General features: G+C 42.6%; 1 protein-coding gene and 1 non-coding gene across 2 annotated transcripts; one reads left to right on the top strand and one right to left on the bottom strand.

Annotated features, from left to right (window-relative positions):
• Positions 1 to 414: 414 nt before the first annotated feature.
• Positions 415 to 5,374, bottom strand: KBTBD6 (kelch repeat and BTB domain containing 6). The gene is made up of 2 exons (XM_032873927.1): positions 3,905 to 5,374; positions 415 to 3,778 (listed from the first exon to the last, which is right to left on the bottom strand). The coding sequence occupies exons 1-2, from the start codon at positions 4,890 to 4,892 to the stop codon at positions 2,706 to 2,708; spliced, it is 2,061 nt and encodes a 686-aa protein (XP_032729818.1). The 5' UTR covers positions 4,893 to 5,374; the 3' UTR covers positions 415 to 2,705.
• Positions 5,375 to 13,489: 8,115 nt separating this feature from the next.
• Positions 13,490 to 13,562, top strand: TRNAK-CUU. Its single transcript has one exon. It is a non-coding gene; the product is annotated as a tRNA-Lys (tRNA).
• Positions 13,563 to 18,887: the final 5,325 nt, after the last annotated feature.

The raw sequence follows: 18,887 nt of genomic DNA on the forward strand, positions 1-18,887 counted from the left end.
CTTTTAAAAAATCTCTGCTCAACTAAAAGCAATGAAAACAGCTATTATAATTTAATTTCTTTCTTTAATATAGATAATCCAGTTGTGAAAATTAATTTCTAGTTTATCCTTCTGGAAGCCCTAATGACACTCATCGTTTGGACTTAGAAGAACCTGCAAAAATCTGGGTTACGCTTTTCAGACTACAGGAACAGACACAAAAGATAATCAGGGTCATTTAAATTTTACAAAGAGTAGTCTTGCAAAGAGCGTTATATCGAGCATTCACTAAAAGATGTGCTGATTAATTGGAAAACTGAGACAAAAGGTGCTTCCCCGTCAAGAAGGGATTTCAACACTGCTGGCTGTGTCACTCACGGCACAAGCAAGGGTTTTATACGTTTCGCAGAAACACTGAATTAAAGAGCCAGGAAGTTTAGGTTCTAATACCAGTTTTATTTGCAACTAATCACATACAAATCACTTATCTATAAAATAATGATTAACATCAATTCTCTAATTCACAAATATATCACGAAACCAAAATTCTTCCCAAGAAAACTTCTTTGTAAACCAAGATATTACTGCTACTTAGCTTTTCCCTAACTCAAAGGTTGAGAACGACAAATTAGAGAATTTGTCATTTAGCATTCACTTGCATACTTTAATTCTGCAGAGAGACAATCTGGTTCAGATCAGCACTGTCCTATTTCAACCTTACAAAACAAAAAGCTATCCACAAGAAGTTATTGGTGAAGAAAAAATTGGCCAAATACACTACTGAGACACAGTTTTGTGTTAAGTACAGTGCTTGTAACAACCCTGCTGTTAAATAGAACAAAACGTAGCCTTAAACAACTAAAAGCATGTTTGCCCTTTTGAAGGAACACATACTGTTAGGACAAGCATCATAGTTCACTAAAAACGTTAAAGAGGAATGTTTTGTAGTATCTTCAGATGGCCAATCAAAATGGCTGAGACAACTTTTTTTTAACCCTTTGTGTCCCTCTCTCCATTTTCATCCTATAGTATTTCATTAAAAACTTCGGTTCCCCACCTGAGAACACAAATCCTCTGTATTCAGCCACCGTGTGAGAAATGTTAGCATTCTACCACTAGAGCATAAACATAGAAGAGGAATTAGCATGTTACTGAATGAGGATTTAGGAAGAAAATTCTAACTGGGTATAGAAAAAACGTATACACTGTGAGCATCTGGTCATTTTTCACGGGTATGGAGCACGATGGCCATAGCCAGTAAACCCTCAAGAGGTAAGCACTTGTATTTAGCAAAGGTCAGTTTTGTATGACGTAGTCTCTGTTTCTGAATTCTCCCTTCCGTAGTGTGACAGAAACAAAGACTGGAGCATGGTTCACAGAGAAACACGGAACAGATACAAATACCCTAATAAAATAACCATGTATACCACTGCTTAGGGAAATATTTTAGACGAAATATACTTTCACTACTGGCCCCAAATGCCATCATTCACTTATGTTATTTAACTGTAAACTTTTAATACAAAAATACCTTTAAGCTGATAATAACATTTAGTGACTTACAAAACTGACAATATTTCGATGCTACACAAAACAGTTCTATACACAACTTAAAGTTTTAAAGTTCTTTGCTGGCACTTGATTTTATAGTTGATAGACACAATATCTACTGATCTCAATAAAATACTGTTCTTAGCTTACACATATTTTCAAAACGAATATTATCTCATTAAACAGCAAAGAATAATCACATTTTGCTGACAAATCTAAGATGAACACCAAAACTGTACAGCCAAAGTATTTTAAGAATCACATAAACTTTTTAAGACAATGGATACAAATTTACACAATTGTGTCCAGTGAAAAAGAGGATGATTCCTCTGATTCTGTGAAGCATATATCAAGTATAGATCAAAAACGTGAACCTACAAAGCAAGTTAGTTTAGTGTTTTTTTTTTGTTTTTTTTTTTTAAGGTTTTTCGATGACTGGTGACCCTACTAGGACAGATGGAACATTGGTCACTGTTTGCAAATACACATTTTACATTACAAATTTAAAACTGAAGTTTCTTTTTAAACAGTAGAATCTTGTTTTTGTTTGTTTTTACTTTTAGTCAGCTTACAGCCATGTTGTACATCATTACAAATGAAATCACCAGTCACATTAAACAAATGCATTTTTTTTCTTCACAAAAGGGGAGGTAATTGAACAAAAACTTGGCAAACTATATTTAAATTAGAACACATTTTGTAATAACCCACTAGTTTAAAGTTTTGGAAACCTTCTACCCTGTCCTAAAGGAAAAGATAGACTTTCCAAACCCTACCTGATAATTCCTATCCAATCAGCTTTCTATTGTGAAAATCAAAATTCAAGTCACAGTACTTGTGGCACAAAACAGAAGATAAGATTTAATAACAGAACACTAAATTAGTATAATCAAACATAAACATACCCAACAATCAAATCAATACTGGACTTTTAGAACAGTAAATTATTAAATAGGTTGATTTCTTTGAGTGTATAAATTCCCTAACATTAAATTATGTTAGTATTTCAAACAATACCCTTTCTAAACCAAACCTGAAATGAATCAACCTGTTGTTGTTGTTGTTGTTTTTACCCAGCAAAGAGAAAGGGTATCTCTTTAAGACACTTTCCAAAGCAGTGAAAACACCTTAGTGTTTCAACCTATCTACAACAAATTCTGCTGATCCTGTGCATTTCACTGAGGTGCTACCTGAACCCACAAATCATCATCAGATAAAGAACTTGAACTTCCTGACTCAGAGTCCAGCTCACTGAATCCACCTAAATCCCATTCAGTGCTAGATTCACTCGGCACATCTTCTTCCTCAGTGAGGAAACTGTGACCAGGTTCAAGGCAGGAAGGATAAACACGAGCTGAGAGGCAAAAGAAGTTAGAATCAAACTGGAAGAGGCCTAAGGTGGTACCTATGTTAATCCACTGGTCCCCCCTAGTGTCATATTCATACACGGTCACCCGGTTCTTCTTCCACTGCGGGGTGCGCGAGGTGATCAGCAACAGTTTTTGGCCATGATTGATAATGCGGTAGTTGTTGGTCTCCGACACCAAGGGAATATTATTAATCTGCCTCCATTCTCCTCTGACCGGATTGTAGACCTTCATGACTGGGATGTCACAGATGCAGTAGATCTCATCATTGAAGACACAGGCTTCCTGAAAGTCATTGCGCTTGAGAGAAACACACTTGAGCCACATATTGTGGCTAGGATCGTAGCAGAACATGCGCTTACTGTTGAGAGCATAGAGATAGTTCTGGATTACCATTAGATCGAAGGAGATGAAGGAATGGGGTAGCGGAGCCACCAGTGCCCACTGGTTTCTCTGGACACTGTAGCATTCCACTTCCTTCAGCTTAACGCCGGTAATCGGGTCTCGCCCACCCAAGATGTAGATGTAGCCATTGAGGTAGGCCACATCCATGCCCTCCCGGCACAGCAGGCGGTCGGCAAGCTGCTGCCAGCTATTCTGGGCTGGCTTGTACACCCAGAGGTCCTTCCTGGGCTGAGCGGCCAGGTAGATGTCATGGTCTGGAGAGACACAGACAGCTAAGGTGGTGACAGTCCTAGTGTGAGCAAGGCAGGTCAGAGGTGACGGCACTTTGTAAATATCGCCGGTGTATGGGTCACAGCACAGAAAGGGATCTCTAGGATGTCCAAAGAAGATCACCATCTTCTTAGCACACACGCCCAGCCTCTGGGGGGGATTTTCTGCTGTGGGCACAACAGAGGAGCTAGAGCCACCACCACCACCGCTGCTGCTGCTGCTGCTGCTGCAGCCGCCGCCGCCGCCCCCACTGCCGCTGCTGCTGCCACTGCCGCTGCCGCCGCTGCCGCTGCCGCCCCCGCTGCCGCTGCCACTGCCGCCCCCGACGCTGCTGCTGCTGCTGCTGCTGCTGCCGCTGCTGCCACTGCTGGTCTCTGGCTTCGGCACCAGAGACTTGCACAACTTGTCACCATAGCGCATCTGCAGGGCCCCTTCAATAAGGTCCAGACAGTACTTCTTCACAATGGTGTTGGTCAGCAGCCCTTCCAGGTAATCCTTATTTTCATCTGTGAAGTGCGTCCAGCGGACACACTTGAAGACCTCCGCAGCGCTTGGACCTCGCTCCTTGGGAGCTGCCTCCAACCACTGCACAGCCACATGACACACGGTCTGCTCCAGCTCTATGTTGAGACTATCCAGGCGCAGGATTGACAGCAACTGGGCGAGGGTCAGATCTGCCAGAGTCTCTTCCCGAATCGAGCCCATCTGGCTGAGCTGCTTGAAATTGTGGGCTATAAAGGACTGGGCCTGCGATCGCAGCTTGCGATGGCCGAAGGCGTCAGCAAACTTGAAGATGGCAGTGCAGTTGGCCAGGTCAAGGCGGCGGGCTAGGAAGGAGGCACAGGCTTCCCGCACATATTCCAGCTGCAACATGTCAGAGGCCGCATAAAGGCGTTCCACGTTGGCTTCACTCAAGGACACGCGACCCGTGTAGCAGTAGTCGACCAGCACCTCGAAGGACTCGGCATCCACATCATGCATGGTCACGTTTGCCTGGTGGCTCTCGTACATGCCACCGGTGAACATGCTCTTGAAGTAGGGACACGCGGCAGCCAGCACGTTACGGTTGCAGGGGAAGAGGCGGCCGGTGCCAGGCCCGCTGCCAGGCGTCACCACCTCGATGGTCACATCACATAACAGCCGCGCGTCGTAGAAGGACTTCAGCTGTGCCAAGAGGGCTGCAGAATGAGCCGTGTCCTTCAGCTCCTCCGGGCCCGTGAAAAAAGCCGAAACCGTGGGCTTGTGGATTCTCTTGGGCCGCTTGCCGCCACGGGGACTGGCCAGGCGGCGAGAGCGCGGAGCTTCTTCCCGGGACTGCATGGTGGAGATGGCGGCGGGGTACGAGGGCGAGAATGGGTGCAAGGACCGGGCTCTGGCTCCTCCTCGCCCTCTTCTCGCTGGCGCTAGATCGCGGTGTCTCCGGAGAGACTGCAGCACGGGTCCATTTACCTAATTCAGCCCTGTGCCGCAGTGCCGCCTCCCTTTATAGCGTAGACAGTGTCTGACTCACCCTCCTCCAGTTCCGCGCCCTTTCTCCGCCTCAGCTCGCCTTACAGAACCCGCTGGACGGAACCGAGAGCCGCCACTGCCGCGCTGGCAATACCGGTAGGCGTCCAAGAGAACTACGGCTCCCGAGCTGCCTTTCGCGCCTCAAGGCATGCCGGGGCCCTGCAGACTCAAGGGGATAGGCGGATGGACAGAAGCCGCTGTGCTTGTTGGGAGTAGTAGTTTCGATAATATCGCGAGATTTATCGGCCGTTCATTGTTTCAGCTGACGGAATTAGAAATTGTTAATTTTCTTTCGTTCGGATTTATGGTTTAGAACTTTGGATTTGGAATCCAGATTGGTCGCACATTTCTGTGTTCGTCAACTGTTTGGCTTCGCTCTCAGAATGGTTTTTAAAAATGTGAATAACAACAATATGACATAGCGCTGTGTGACGACGACATGAATTGCGTAGGTTAAATAGGATGCTCTGAATGAATATTTGCGGGTTAGATTAATAAGGTACTTACGCAGTACCTGTGATGTAAAGGTTAGATAAATTTTAGCTTTTCTTCTACCGTTTATGAAAAATCAAGCGCCCACTCTGGAGATTATGAGCCTGTAGGAAAAAATTCAAAGCCCTGCAGGTTTCTGCAGATTCCACCCTTTCCTCGCCCCCGCATTTAGTAATAGGTTTTTTTTTCCCCTTTTTCAATTATTAGTTTCAGATGTACAATAAAACGGTACAATAATTCTATACATTACTCGATGTTCATTAAGTATACTCTTGATTCCCTTTACTTCTTTCACCCATTCCCCGCCCCCCCGCCCCGCAACCACCGGTTTGTTCTCTATATTGAAATCTGCTTGTTGTTGTTTTTGTTCGTCTCTTTTCTTTATTCGTTAATAATTGATTTTATTTTTAAGATCAGTTTTAGGTGCTCCAAAATTGAGCAGAATTTTGTAGGGGACCTCCATATATTCCATCTCCTTATAGTTTCTCCTATTATTAACACCTTGCCTTGGCGTATGTGTTGATACAAGTGATGAATTTACACTAGTACGTTATTATGAATTAAGGTGGATCGTTTCTATTAGATTTCACTCTGTGTTGTACAGTTCTGTGGGTACTGAAAAAGGTATGTCATGTATCCACCATTACAATTAGTTTCACTGCTCTGAAAATCCTCTGTGTTCAAACTATTTATGCCTCCTTCTCCCTGCCCTCCAATTCCCAGAAACCATTGATTTTCTTGCTGTCTAGGTAGTTTTAACTTCTCCAGAATGTCATATAGTTGGAATCATATGATGTGTAGCCTTTTAAAAAACCTTCTTTCACTTAGCAGTATTCATTTCAGTTTCCTCCATGTCTTTTCCTCATTAAAAGCTCTTTTCTTTTATCATTGAATAATATTCCATTGCGATTTACACAATTTCCTTATCCATCATCTACTCTATGACATTTCATTTGCTTTGCATTTTTGCCTTTGTGAATAAAGCTGCTATAAACCTCTTGTGCTGGTTTTTGTGTGGACATGTTTTCAACTCATTTCAGTAAATACCACGGAGAGCGATTGCTGGGTCCTAGGGTTAGATCATGTTTAGCTTGTGTAAGGAATTACCAACATATTTTCCAAAGGGGTGGCTATACAGTTTCTGCATTCCCCTCAGCAATTAATGCACATTCCTGTTGTTCCACATTCTTCCTAGCATTTGGTGTTGTGTTTTGAAATTTTGACCTTACAGATTTTAAACTTGCCTCTGGAAAAATTCTAAAGTATATGATAGTGTTTTAAACATTCACCGGCATCTGCAGGCCTGTTAAATTTTTATCTCAGAGAGCAGTATATATGGATTATGTCAAATTATGTAAATCAGGAATATAAATAAATGCTTCAGTGGTCTCACAAAGTCAGTATTTCATGTTCAGGAAGCCATGCAAAAGTATTTCCATTAACCTCTTTTTTTTTTTTTTTTCCCATTAACCTCTTAATGTAGTCCAATATAGCACCTTACACTCCCACCTCCAAATCAATGGAAGCAACTGGAATTCTGGTTATTGAGGATAATTTTAAATAGAAATATTCCCACAAAGAGACCCTGTTCTACTCAGGATCCTTAGAGCTTGGCATCATACATACTCAACCATCCCTTGAATTAATCTAGTCTGTGCTTTATCAAAATGTTATAAATTTGTATTTATCAACATTGTTTCAGTATACAACCCTCAAAATAAGTTGTGCTCAGTCACTGAGTTTTAACTTCTTCATGTAAGTGCTTAGCATTATTTGTTTTCATTTGCTTTTCACAAAATGCAAAATATTAGACACTGTGCTCTCAGGCCTACAGGAGCATTGTTCAATAGAACTTTCTGTGATGATGAAAATGTTCTGTATCTACAAGCCAAAGAGAGAAACCTAGAACAGATCCTTGCCTCAGGAACAGAGCCTTCAGAGGTGCTAACCCTGCTGACATCCTCATCTTGGACTTAAAAAGGAGGAGATGATAAATTTAAACGTTACTTGCCTTTGTTTACATCTTTTTCTGTCTCACTAGCACCTCTCACTACAAAGCATGGCTTAGTGCTTAGTTCCACAGGTCCACTCATCTTTCTGGGAAGAAATTTTCTCCCCCAAATGCTTCACCCTTGAAGTCCCTTACTCTGTACCTATGTACATTTGCCTTTTTATGACTCATTGAACACTTTTTTTTTTCTCCTGTAAAAAGGTCCACATACTTAAATACAAACTGTTAACTATAATACCTGACTCCCTTTGGGGAGCTCACTCTTCTGACCAGGCCAAGTCTAGGAGGCCAAACCTTTGGAAATAGAAATACATCCTTCCGTGCCACTCCCAAGATTACCAGGAATACTTAAAACTAGAAGCTCTCCAAAAATTTCACCCTAGGATTCAAGGATTTGTTGACACATCCTGTAATAATAATCCACCCCTACCCCCCGTAAAGAATCTTAATGGTAAGGGATACTGATTAGTTTAACATTTGTGAGCAATAGACTAGCTAAACCCAGTTTCCTCTAGTTCCTAACCCCAATGCCTTCTGGCCTATATGCAATCAAACACCACTCATTTCACAGTTATCAACTTATGTTCTGCTCCCCCTCCACCCCCACCATACCCCTTTACCCTGATTCAAATATCTTTTTGGCCATCAGATGGAAGGGAAAAAAAAAAAATCAACAATACACATGGACTGCCATGCCTCAGGGTTTTCCTGAAGCCAGTAATTATTTCTCTCTGACTCTCTGCAAACCTGAGAAATTTAACCTTTTCCTGTAATTCTCTCCTTATCCATCATGCAGATAACTGTCTTCTCTGCTCATCTGATTTTAACAACTTGTTTATTACAAGCATTTGCCCACAACAGACATAAGGTTTCTAAAAACACAATGCAATGATTCAGCCTCCTCAAGAGCAGTAGCTAGGACACATTACCTCCAGTGAAGGGACGACTCTGTCCCCTGAATGTCTTAACACCATCATTAATTTCCCTTTCCCTGAGACCAAAAGGCAACTCTGAGGATTTCTAGGATTAGCTGGCTAATTGCTGGAACATTCAACTAGCTTTTTTGCTGTTGTCTCTCCCTTGCATGCCATGACTAAGAAAACAACGCCATTCTCCCTAATTGGGACTCTCCTTCCCCGTCAGCATTTGAAAACGTCCCTATCTGTTTCACCCACTTTTAGACTCTCCATTTGCTCATTACCCTTTTCCCTTCTTTTACAACAAAAGAAGGACATTCATTTCCTTGTTTTCAGGATGGTTAGAAGCTTTTCTTTGCAGACAGGCTACTGCCACAACTGTAGCTAAGCTGCCACCGGAAAGAATTTTCCCCACTCTGGAATCCCTTTGTTCCTCTCTAGTGATAGAGAAATGCCCTTCAATGGTAAGGTTATTCAGGATATTTGACAAGTACCCACGCTGCTAAGAAAATTTCACTATTCTCTACCTCTCTCAATCCTCTGGGAAAAGCAAAACAAAACAGAGCAAAACAAACACAATGTCTCTCTTAAATTCACACAAATTTGTTGTTGTTTTTTAATTCATTTGTTTGAAGGCACCCTTAATTTGACCAATACAACACCTGTCCTTAAACACTGCTAATGTCTTATTAGATAGACTCATTCATCATCAACAGGCCAGGTTTCCTTTGCCATCCCAGCCCTTGCATGATCGTCAAACTGGAGATTTCATCTTCTGCAAAGACCCCACCAAAAGACCAATCTTGATTCTAAGTGGAAGGGATCTTACATGTGTCTTACACGCCAAGACTGTTACAAAACTATAAGGGGTGTGACACGTACTTCATATCTCACAATTAAAAAATGCAAGACCAGTCTGGTTTCACGTGTAAGGAGCTTGGAATCCACCACTCTGCCTAGCAACAAGTAAAAAAGCTGAACAGGCTGCAAATCAACAACTCTTCTTGGATTCACAAACGAGAGGAAAACACAGGGCAAACAGCTGCTCAAGACTGAAGAGAGAGGGGAGTACAGAGAGTCGTGACTTACCGGAGCAGATACCCAGGAGCTGAAACTGCGGCGGGAACCAGGGCCAAGGTGGAAAAACTGGAAATATGCTGGAGGAATTGCTGAGGGTTCAGTGTGGGCAACTCTAGAGTCAATGACTCCAGAGGACCCAGTCATGGGCGGGGGCCATTCGGTGGGCACAATATTGTGAGATTTACTTCCGGGACCTTGACCAGTCTTCACAGCGAACATAGGGAAAAAGCCCCTCGTACTTCTGAAAGCAGCCCTTTTAAAATACATCAGAGCCCTCTGTTCCTAACAAGGATCGTTTTCAGGAGAAACTAGTTAGTCAGAGCCTCACCTGCTGGGGTCTTATCAGAGCCTCGCTGACCTCGATGAAGAGAACTACCCAACGCCTGCCCACTCTATCCAAATCCTCTCAGACCCAAGGGGAGGGAAAACAATGTAAACAACAAGGACTTTTAAAGCTCACATTTCAGAGGTATAAGCTCGCTGAAAGACTGAAACCTAGTCATAGATCCCGTCCCCTTGGCCTACACCTCGCCTCCACGTTACTACGGGCCTCCTTACAACAGTTCCTTTTACCTAGCACATCGTGTCTGGCTATGAAGAAAGAAAGGTAAAGATTTGAAGTGACCGAGCAAATGTATTGTTTCGTTTTGTTTTTAAGATTTTATTTATTTAGGGGCAGCTGGGTGGCTCAGTGGGTTAAGCCTCTGCCTTTGGCTCAGGTCATGATCTCAGGGTCCTGGGATCGAGCCCCATGTGGGGCTCTCTGCTCAGTGGGGAGCCAGCTTCTCCCTCTCTCTCTGCCTGCCTCTCTGCCTACTTGTGATCTCTGTCTGTCAGATAAATAAATAAAATCTTAAAAAAAATAAAAAATAAAAAGATTTTATTTATTTATTAGAGAGAGAGAGGGGGAGGGAGAGCAAGCGGGGAGAGGCAGAGGGAGAAGCAGACTCCCTGCCAAATGGGAACCTGATGCAGGACCTGGTCTGAGGACACTGGGATCATGACCTGAGCTGAAGGCAGAGGCTTAACAGACTGAGCCACCCAGGTGCCCAGGTGTATTTTTTTATGTTGAATTTTTTTTTTTTTTTTTTTGCACTTGAATGTAGTTTACACACAAGTTTACAATATTGTATTTTCTTAACTTAAAATACTGTTGGCCCATAATGTTAGTTCTAGGTGTCTACAGCGAACGTATTTAATAAGATAATTTGAAGAGACAAGAGCAAGCACCATAACCAGACATGGCAGGGCTGTTGGAATGATCAGACTGGGGACTGAAAACAACTATGCCAAGTCCTCTAAGGATAAAGTAGACAGCATGCAAAAACTGACTGGGCAGTGTCAGCAGAGAAATGGAAGTCCTAAGGAAAAAACAGAAAGGAATGATAGAAGTTCCAGCTCAAGATGGTGATATTAGAAGATTCTGAACTCACCTTCTCTCCTGGACAGACTGAATGTAGAGCTATATGTGGAACAATTTCTTCTGGGGAAAAAAAAAATGATGGACTGACCCCTCTATACTGGGCAAATGAGAGGGAAACCACATGGAACTGGTAAGAAAGGCTGAGAACAATCTTGCCATAAATCCCTAAAAGGAGAAATTCACACATAATCTCAAGAGAATTCAGGAACCCACACCTTCTCCATGGGGAATGAAGGTTTCATACCCTACAGAGGGCACCCCACCTTTTAAGACTACCAACTGAGGGGCGCCTGGGTGGTTCAGTGGGTTAAAGCCTCTGCCTTCAACTCAGGTCATGACCCCAGGGTCCTGGGATTGGGTCCCACATGGGGCTCTCTGCCCAGCGGGGAGTCTGCTCCCCTCTCCCCGCCACCTGTCTCTTCGCCTACTTGTGATCTCTGTCAAATAAATAAAATCTTAAAAGAAAAAAAAAAAAAGACTACCAACTGAGAGATGGGCCCCCAAACATCTGGCTTTGAAGACCATCACGGCTGCCATCCACAAGACCCAAAGGGCTACAGAAACTGAGGAATACTATTTTATTTTTAGATGCATTTATTTATTTATTTGAGAAAGAGCACAAGTACAAGCAGAGGAGAGGGAGGGGGAGAAGCAGACTCCCCGCTGAGCAGGAAGCCCTATCTGGAGTTCCATTCTAGGACCCTGAGATCATGACCTGAGCCGAAGGCGGATGCTTAAATGAGTGAGCCACCCAGGCACGCTCTGAGGAATGGTTCTTAAAGGGCTCACATGCCATTCACCCTTCCGGGGGCCCAGGGCAGAAGCAGCCCTTTGGAAAACACCTAGACTTTATTGGAAAGAAATTTAGTTGCTGATTTTAAAGCATTGGTCAGAGGGGCAGGAGCCTGATGGGATATTCTCCAGGGAGGGAGGCTAGTGGGTGCCATCTTCCTGCTCTCCCTCTGCCTTGCTGGAGCCAGCAGGCACCATTTTCCCCCCTTTCCAGCAGGTGCCATCATTATACTCCACTAGGTGGACCCTATGGAAATTAATAAAAGGAAAACTCGTTTAGAATGGTGTTAGGGGGCCAGAGGGAGAGGACTCAGCCCTACCACTCCTAGTCAGTCCCAGGGGATACACTATTTTATTTACTCTCCCAGCAAGAGGAAGGAAGGTTTGGGGGGAGGGCTGGGGGAGCGGGGAGGGTTTCAACAGTCCTGGCAATAAGAGACAATCACAACTTATCCAATGAAAATCCACTATAATTCCAGCTCTTGGTTTACGCCAATGGACTTTTTGTTTATAACAGCCCCTCCCTACTCCTCCCTTTCCTCTAAAGAAGAGTTTCCTCTCCCTTTGTTCTCCCGATTTGCCTATAGTTTAAACCTGGAGGGCTTGTCCTCGATTGCAGTTCTGTGCCATTCCTGGAAAAAACAAAACAAAACAAAAAACCCTGCTATCTTTTGCAGTTAACATAACTGGCAGTTTTATTGTCAAGGTTAATAGCACCATCTTCTGCGTGCTCACTCCACCTTGCTAAAGCCAGCAGACGCCATCTTTTTTTCCCCTTTTCATTTTTCCCCTCTTCCTCTTTGTTGGTTTGCTTGCTTGATCACCTGGCTGTGGGGGCCAGAGGGGCTTGCATTCCTGGGTCCCAAGGGACTGTAACAACCAAAGAGACCGTTGTCGGCCGACTCCCTCTCCCAGGGCACTGCACAGAGAGCAGACTGAAACACATGCCCAGACTTTCTGAGAAAGAGGCCTCTTTGCTTGGTCCGGGAGCTGTGACCTAAGGACGCAGCCAGCCGCTGGTCTGGCGCACTTAGAGGGACCTATGGAGCTACCTCCAGGGAGCAGAGGCCAGGGGACGCAGTGTTCGTGCTCTCCTTCTGCCCCTGCCCCCCAGCTCACTGGTCTCTTCCAGAAAGAACCTTAAACACTTGTCTGGTGCCCTCATTTTTGCAGCTGCAGCCAGGGACACCCCCCCCCAACCATTGCCTGGCTCCAGGGGCCTCACCACTGTGGATCCCACAGGACTGTAACCAACCGAGAAGGAGTTCTTAAACAGCTATGATCCCCAGCAAGAGGCAGCAGACTCAGGAGCTCAGTCTTTCAGTGACAGAGGCCTTGCCATGGTTGCAGCCTGAGGGCCAGGCCTCTAATCAAATGTACATCTGAGAGCTGACTGTAAACCTTTCCTGAGCCTACAGACAGCAGGCACTGTCTTTGCGCTCCCCCACCCGCCACCCCCCTTCACACTCCAGAATGCCAGCACCTCAGCGAGGAGCTCGTACACGTTTCTGGTATCCAGCTTTTACTTCAGGTACCTGGCTTTGGAGGCCAGTAGGGTTTGTGGTCCTGGTTTCCATGGGACTGTAAAAATTGGACAGATGGCTTTTAGCAGCCTACTACCCTCAGGGCACTGCACAGACAGCAGTCTGAAACACTGAAAAAAAAAATTAACTAGAAGTAAAATTGATGGGGCACCTGGCTGGCTCAGTTGGTAGAGCATGTGACTCTTGATCTCAGGGTCATGAGTTCAAGCCCCATGTTGGGTGTAGAGCTTACTTAAAAAGGAAGAAGAGGAAGAAGGAGAAGAAGAAGGGGAAATAAAATTGATATGCCAAGAGAAAAGAGTATATAAAATCATATAAAATTCACTTGAGTACCTATAGTAATTGATAGGTCCAGTGGGCAGAAAATCAGTAAGGATATATAGTAGTACTCTCTTATGCATGGTTTTGTTTTTGGTGGTTTCATTTTATTTATTTTTAAAGATTTTATTTATTTATTTGACAGAGAAAGAGAGATCACAAATAGGCAGAGAGGCAGGCAGAAGTGGAGGGGAAAGCAGAATCCCTGCTGGGCGGAGAGCCTGATGTGGGGCTCGATCCCAGGACCCTGAGATCATGACCTGAGCTGAAGGCAGAGTCTCAACCCACTGAGCCACCCAAGCACCCCGATGGTTTAATTTTTTTTTAAAAGATTTTATTTATTTATTTGACAGAGAAAGAGAGAGAGCACAAGCAGGGGGAAAGGCTGAGGGAGAGGGAGAAGCAGGCTCCCCGCAGAGCAGAGGAAGCCCCATGTGGGACTCGATCCCGGGACTCTGGGACCATGACCCGAGCCAAAGGCAGTGGCTTAACCAGCTGAGCCACCCAGGCGCCCCCCGATGGTTTAATTTTAAAAAAAAAAATTATTTATTTGCCAGAGAGAGAGTGCACAAGTAGGCAGAGCAACAGGCAGGGGCAGAGGGGAAAACAGGCTCCCTTCTGAGTGGAGAGCAGGATTCGGGGCTCAGTTCTGGGACCCTGGGATCATGACCTGATCTGAAGGCAGATGCTTAACTGGCGGAGCCACCCAGGCACCCCTTTCCATGGGTTCAATTACCTGAAGTTAACTGTGGTCTGGAAGCCGATGAGCCTCCTTCTGACTTACCGTCAGAGGCTCAGTAGTAGCCTCGCATGACACCACAATGCCTACAGTATTTATCTCACGTCATCTCATCACGTACACATTTTATCATCTCGCATCCTGGGAGGAAGGACGAGCACAGTACAGTAAGATATTTTGAGAGAAAGATCACATTCATATAGCTGTCATTACAGTATATTGTTATAATGTTCTAGCTTATTGTTATGAGTCTCTTATTGTGCCAAATATATGAGTTCAGCTTTATCATAGGTGGGGATGTATAGGAAAAACACAGTCTCCATAGGTTCGGGAGTATCTACTTGTTCAGGCATCCACCAGGCATCTCTGAACATATCCACCATGAATAAGGGAGGACGATTGTAGTTGAACTGAACGGCACCATCAATAGGCTGGATCTATATTGACATTTGACATTTGAAGAGCGCTAGCTACCTCGGCAACAGCAGAATATACATTCCTCTCAAATTCACATGGAACATTCACCAAGATAGACCACATTCCGGGCTGTAAAGCACACCGTAACACACAGCAAAAAGAATAGAAATCATGTAAAGCATACTCTCAGACCACATGAAATTAAACTAGAAATCAGTAACAAAAAAATAACTGGAGAACACCAAGATGTGTCAGTAAGGATTAAACAACACACATCTTTCCTCCCACCCCTCAATTTTACTGGAGCATGATTCACAAATAAAAGTACATATATTAAGATTATACAACATGATTTTTTTAAGGTGTATAACATGATGATTTCAGATCTTTTGTGTAATGATTACCACAATTAAGTTAGTTAATCCATTCATCACTTTACATTCTTACCTCTAAAAAAAATCTTTTTTTGTCGTGAGGACATTTAAGACCTACTCTTAGAAGATTTCAAGTACGCAATACGGTGTTATTAACTATAATCACCATGCTGTATGTTAGACACCTGGGACTGACTCATTTTACAACTGAAATTTCATACCCTTTGACCAACCTCTCCCTATTTCTTCACCCCTTGTCACTGACAACCTTCATATATTCTCTGGTTTTATGAGTTTGAGATTTTTACATTCCACATGTAAGTGATCAGCATTTGACTCTCTGTGCCTGGCTTATTTCACTTAGCATAATATCCTCCAGGTTCATTCACGTTGTTGCAAAAGGTAGGATTTCCTTCTTTTAATGGCTGAAAAATATTCCATTATACACGTATACCACATTTCCTTTATTCACCCACCAATGGATGCTTAGGCTGTAGCCATATCTTGGCTCGTGAATAATGCTGTAATGAACCTGGGAGTGTGGTTATCTCTTCAAGATATTTATTTCAATTTCATTGGATATATATACCATAAGTGGGATTATTGGACTATACAGTAGTTCTATTTTTAATTTCTTGAGGAATCTCCATATAATTTTACATATGGCTACACCAACTTTAATTCCCACCAATAGTGCTGAAAGTTTCTCTTTTCTCCACATTCTTGTTATTCCCAACATTGCTATCTCTTGTCTTTTTTGTGTGTGATTTATTTATTTGAGAGAGAGAGAGAGAGAGAAGCTCATGTGTGTGAGTGAGGGGAACAGCAGAGGGAGAAAATCTTCAAGCAGACTCTCCGCTGGGTGCAGAGCCATGACCCCTGAGATCAATCCCATGACCCCTGAGATCATGACCTGAGCAGAAACCAAAAGTCAGATGCTTAACTGACTGAGCCACCCAGGTTCCCCATCTCTTATCTTTTTGATACTATCATCCTAATAGGTGTGAGGTGATATCTCATTGTGGTTTTGATTCTTTTTTCCTGATGATTAAGTATAAGAGTGTCCACACTTACCACTTCTAGTCAACATAATTAACTTAATCATCAGGATGATGATTAAGTTAATTACGTTGACTAGAAGTGGTAAGTGTGGACATTCTTATACTTAATCTTAGAAAAATCATCTAACTTTGACCATTAAATGTAATGTTAGCTGTGGACTTGTCATATATGGCTTTTATTATGTGAGGAGCATTTCTTCTAAGCCAAATCTGTGGAAAGCTTTTATCATGAAATGATCTTCAGTTTTGTTAAATGTTTTTTAGCATTGAGATGATCATGTGATTTTAATCCTTCATTTTGTTAATGTGATGAATCACATTTATTGATTTGCTTATGTTAAGCCAAACTTGAATCACAGGGATAAATCCCTCCTGATTATGGGGTGTTTTTCTAGTCTCTTTTATTTATTTCTTCTACAATCTTTCTTCTTTTCTTCTCCTGTTACTGGATTTTGTTTCCTCTTTTTTTAGTTCCTTGAGATGTAAAGTTTGGTTGTTTATTTGAGACTTTCTTCTTTCTTAATACAGACATTTATTGCTCTGAACTTCCCTGTTAGAATGGCTTTTGCTGTATCTCACAAGTTTTGATATGTTGTTTCTCCTCTCATTTGTTTCAAAATATTTTGGCTTTTCCTTTGTTCTTCTTTGACCCACTAGTAGTTCAGAAGTATGTTGTTTAATTTTCACATATTTGTGAGTTTTCCAAATTAACCTCCTGTTATTGATTTCTAGTTTCATAATATTGTGGTAAGGATAAATACTTGATAGAATTTCAATATTTTTTATGTTATTGTATTTTTTAAAGATTTCATTTATTTATTTGACAGAGAGAGAGAGATCACAAGTAGGCAGAGAGACAGACGGGGGGTGGGGGAGAAGCAGGCTCCCCGCTGAGCAAAGAGCCTGATGTGGGACTCGATCCCAAGACCCTGGGATCATGACCTGAGCCAAAGGCAGAGGCTTAAACCACTGAGCCACCCAGGCACCCAATATTTTTTATTTTTAAGAGTTACTTTGTGGCCTAGCATATGATCTGTCCTAAAGAATGTTCTATGTGCCCATGAGAAGAATGTATATTTTGCTGGTATTAGATGGAACATTTTTGTCTATTGAATCCATTTGGTATAATATTGTTTACACTTGCTATTTTACTTATTTTCTGTCTGGGTGATCTATCCATTGTTGACAGTAGAGTATTAAAATCCTGTACAATTATTCCATTGCTGTTCTTTTCTTTTTTTATCTGTGTTAGTATTTGCTTTATATATTTATGTGCTCCTATGTTGGGTATATAAATATTGATAATTATCATATCCTTTTGATGAATTGATCCTTTTATCTATATAATGACCTTATTTGTCTCTCGTTACCCCTCTTCATAGCAAGTCTATTTTGTCTGATGTAAGTGTAAGTTTCCCTGCTCACTTTCGGCTGCCATTTTCTTGGGATATCTTTCTCCATAGCTTCAGTTTTCCTCTATATGTGTCCTTTCTTTTTTTAAAGATTTTATTTATTTATTTGACAGACAGAGATCACAAGTAGGCAGAGAAGCAAGCAGAGAGAGAGGGGGAAGCAGGGTCCCCACTAAGCAGAGAGCTGGATGTAAGGCTCGATTCCAGGACCCTGGGATCATGACCTGAGCCGAAGGCAGAGGCTTTAACCCACTGAGCCACCCAGGCGCCCCTCCCCTATATGTGTCCTTGAAGCTAAAGTGAGTCTCCTGCAGGTAGCATATCATTGGAATTTGTTTTATACCGATTCAATCTTTCTATAGTATTTGTTTGGAGCATTTATTTATGTTTAAGTAATTTTTTTTTAAAGATTTTATTTATTTATTTGAGAGAGAGAGAGAGAGAGATCACAAGTAGGCAAAGAGTCAGACAGAGAGAGAGAGAGAGAGAGAAGCAGGCTCCCCGCTGAGCAAAGAGCCCGACGTGGGGCTCGATCCCAGGACACTGAGATCATGACCCGAGCCGAAGGCAGCGGCTTAATCCACTGAGCCACCCAGGCGCCCCGTTTAAGTAATTTTTTAAGAAGATTTATTTATATATTTGAGAGAGAGTCGGTGTATATGAGCAGGGGGAGGGGCAGAGGAAGAGGGAGAAAGAGAATCTCAAGCAGACTGCCTGCTGAACGCAGAGCCCTATGTGGGTTCAGTCATGACCTGAACCAAATCAAGAGTCTGACACTTAACCAACTGAACCCCCCGGGCACCCCTGGTTAAGTAGTTTTTGGTATGTAAGGACTTAACTATACTGCAGTCTTATTGTTTTCTGACTTTTGTATTTCCTTAATTCTTTACTTCCGCTCTTGCCATTTTTCTTTGTGATGTATGACTTTTTTCTTAATTGTTTGTGCTATCTACTACATGTTTTTCCTTTGTGGCTACCTATGAGCTTACATAAAAGATTTTATAGTTATGACATCCAATTTTAAGCTGATAAAAACTTCAACTGCATACAAAACTCTGTGCTTTTCCCCATACACCCTCATTTTAGGTTTTATAAAATGGTATTACAATATACATTTTTCAAATATTGTGTATCCATTATCAAATTATTATGTAGTTATTTTTAATACATTAATTTTTAAAGCTTTTAAACTAGAGTTGAAAGTAATTTATGCACCACTATTACAA

The sequence above is a fragment of the Lontra canadensis genome, unplaced genomic scaffold (assembly GCF_010015895.1).
Source record: "Lontra canadensis isolate GAN:19392208 unplaced genomic scaffold, GSC_riverotter_1.0 scaffold51, whole genome shotgun sequence".
Taxonomy (NCBI): Eukaryota; Metazoa; Chordata; class Mammalia; order Carnivora; family Mustelidae; genus Lontra; species Lontra canadensis.

Coding starts and splice junctions, on each gene's coding strand:
- KBTBD6 (XM_032873927.1), bottom strand. CDS start 4,892: ATGCAGTCCCGGGAAGAAGCTCCGCGCTCTCGCCGCCTGGCCAGTCCC. Junction 3,779..3,904: donor CAGCAGCAGCAGCAGCAGCA/GCAGCGTCGGGG, acceptor GCAGCAGCAGCG/GTGGTGGTGGTGGCTCTAGC.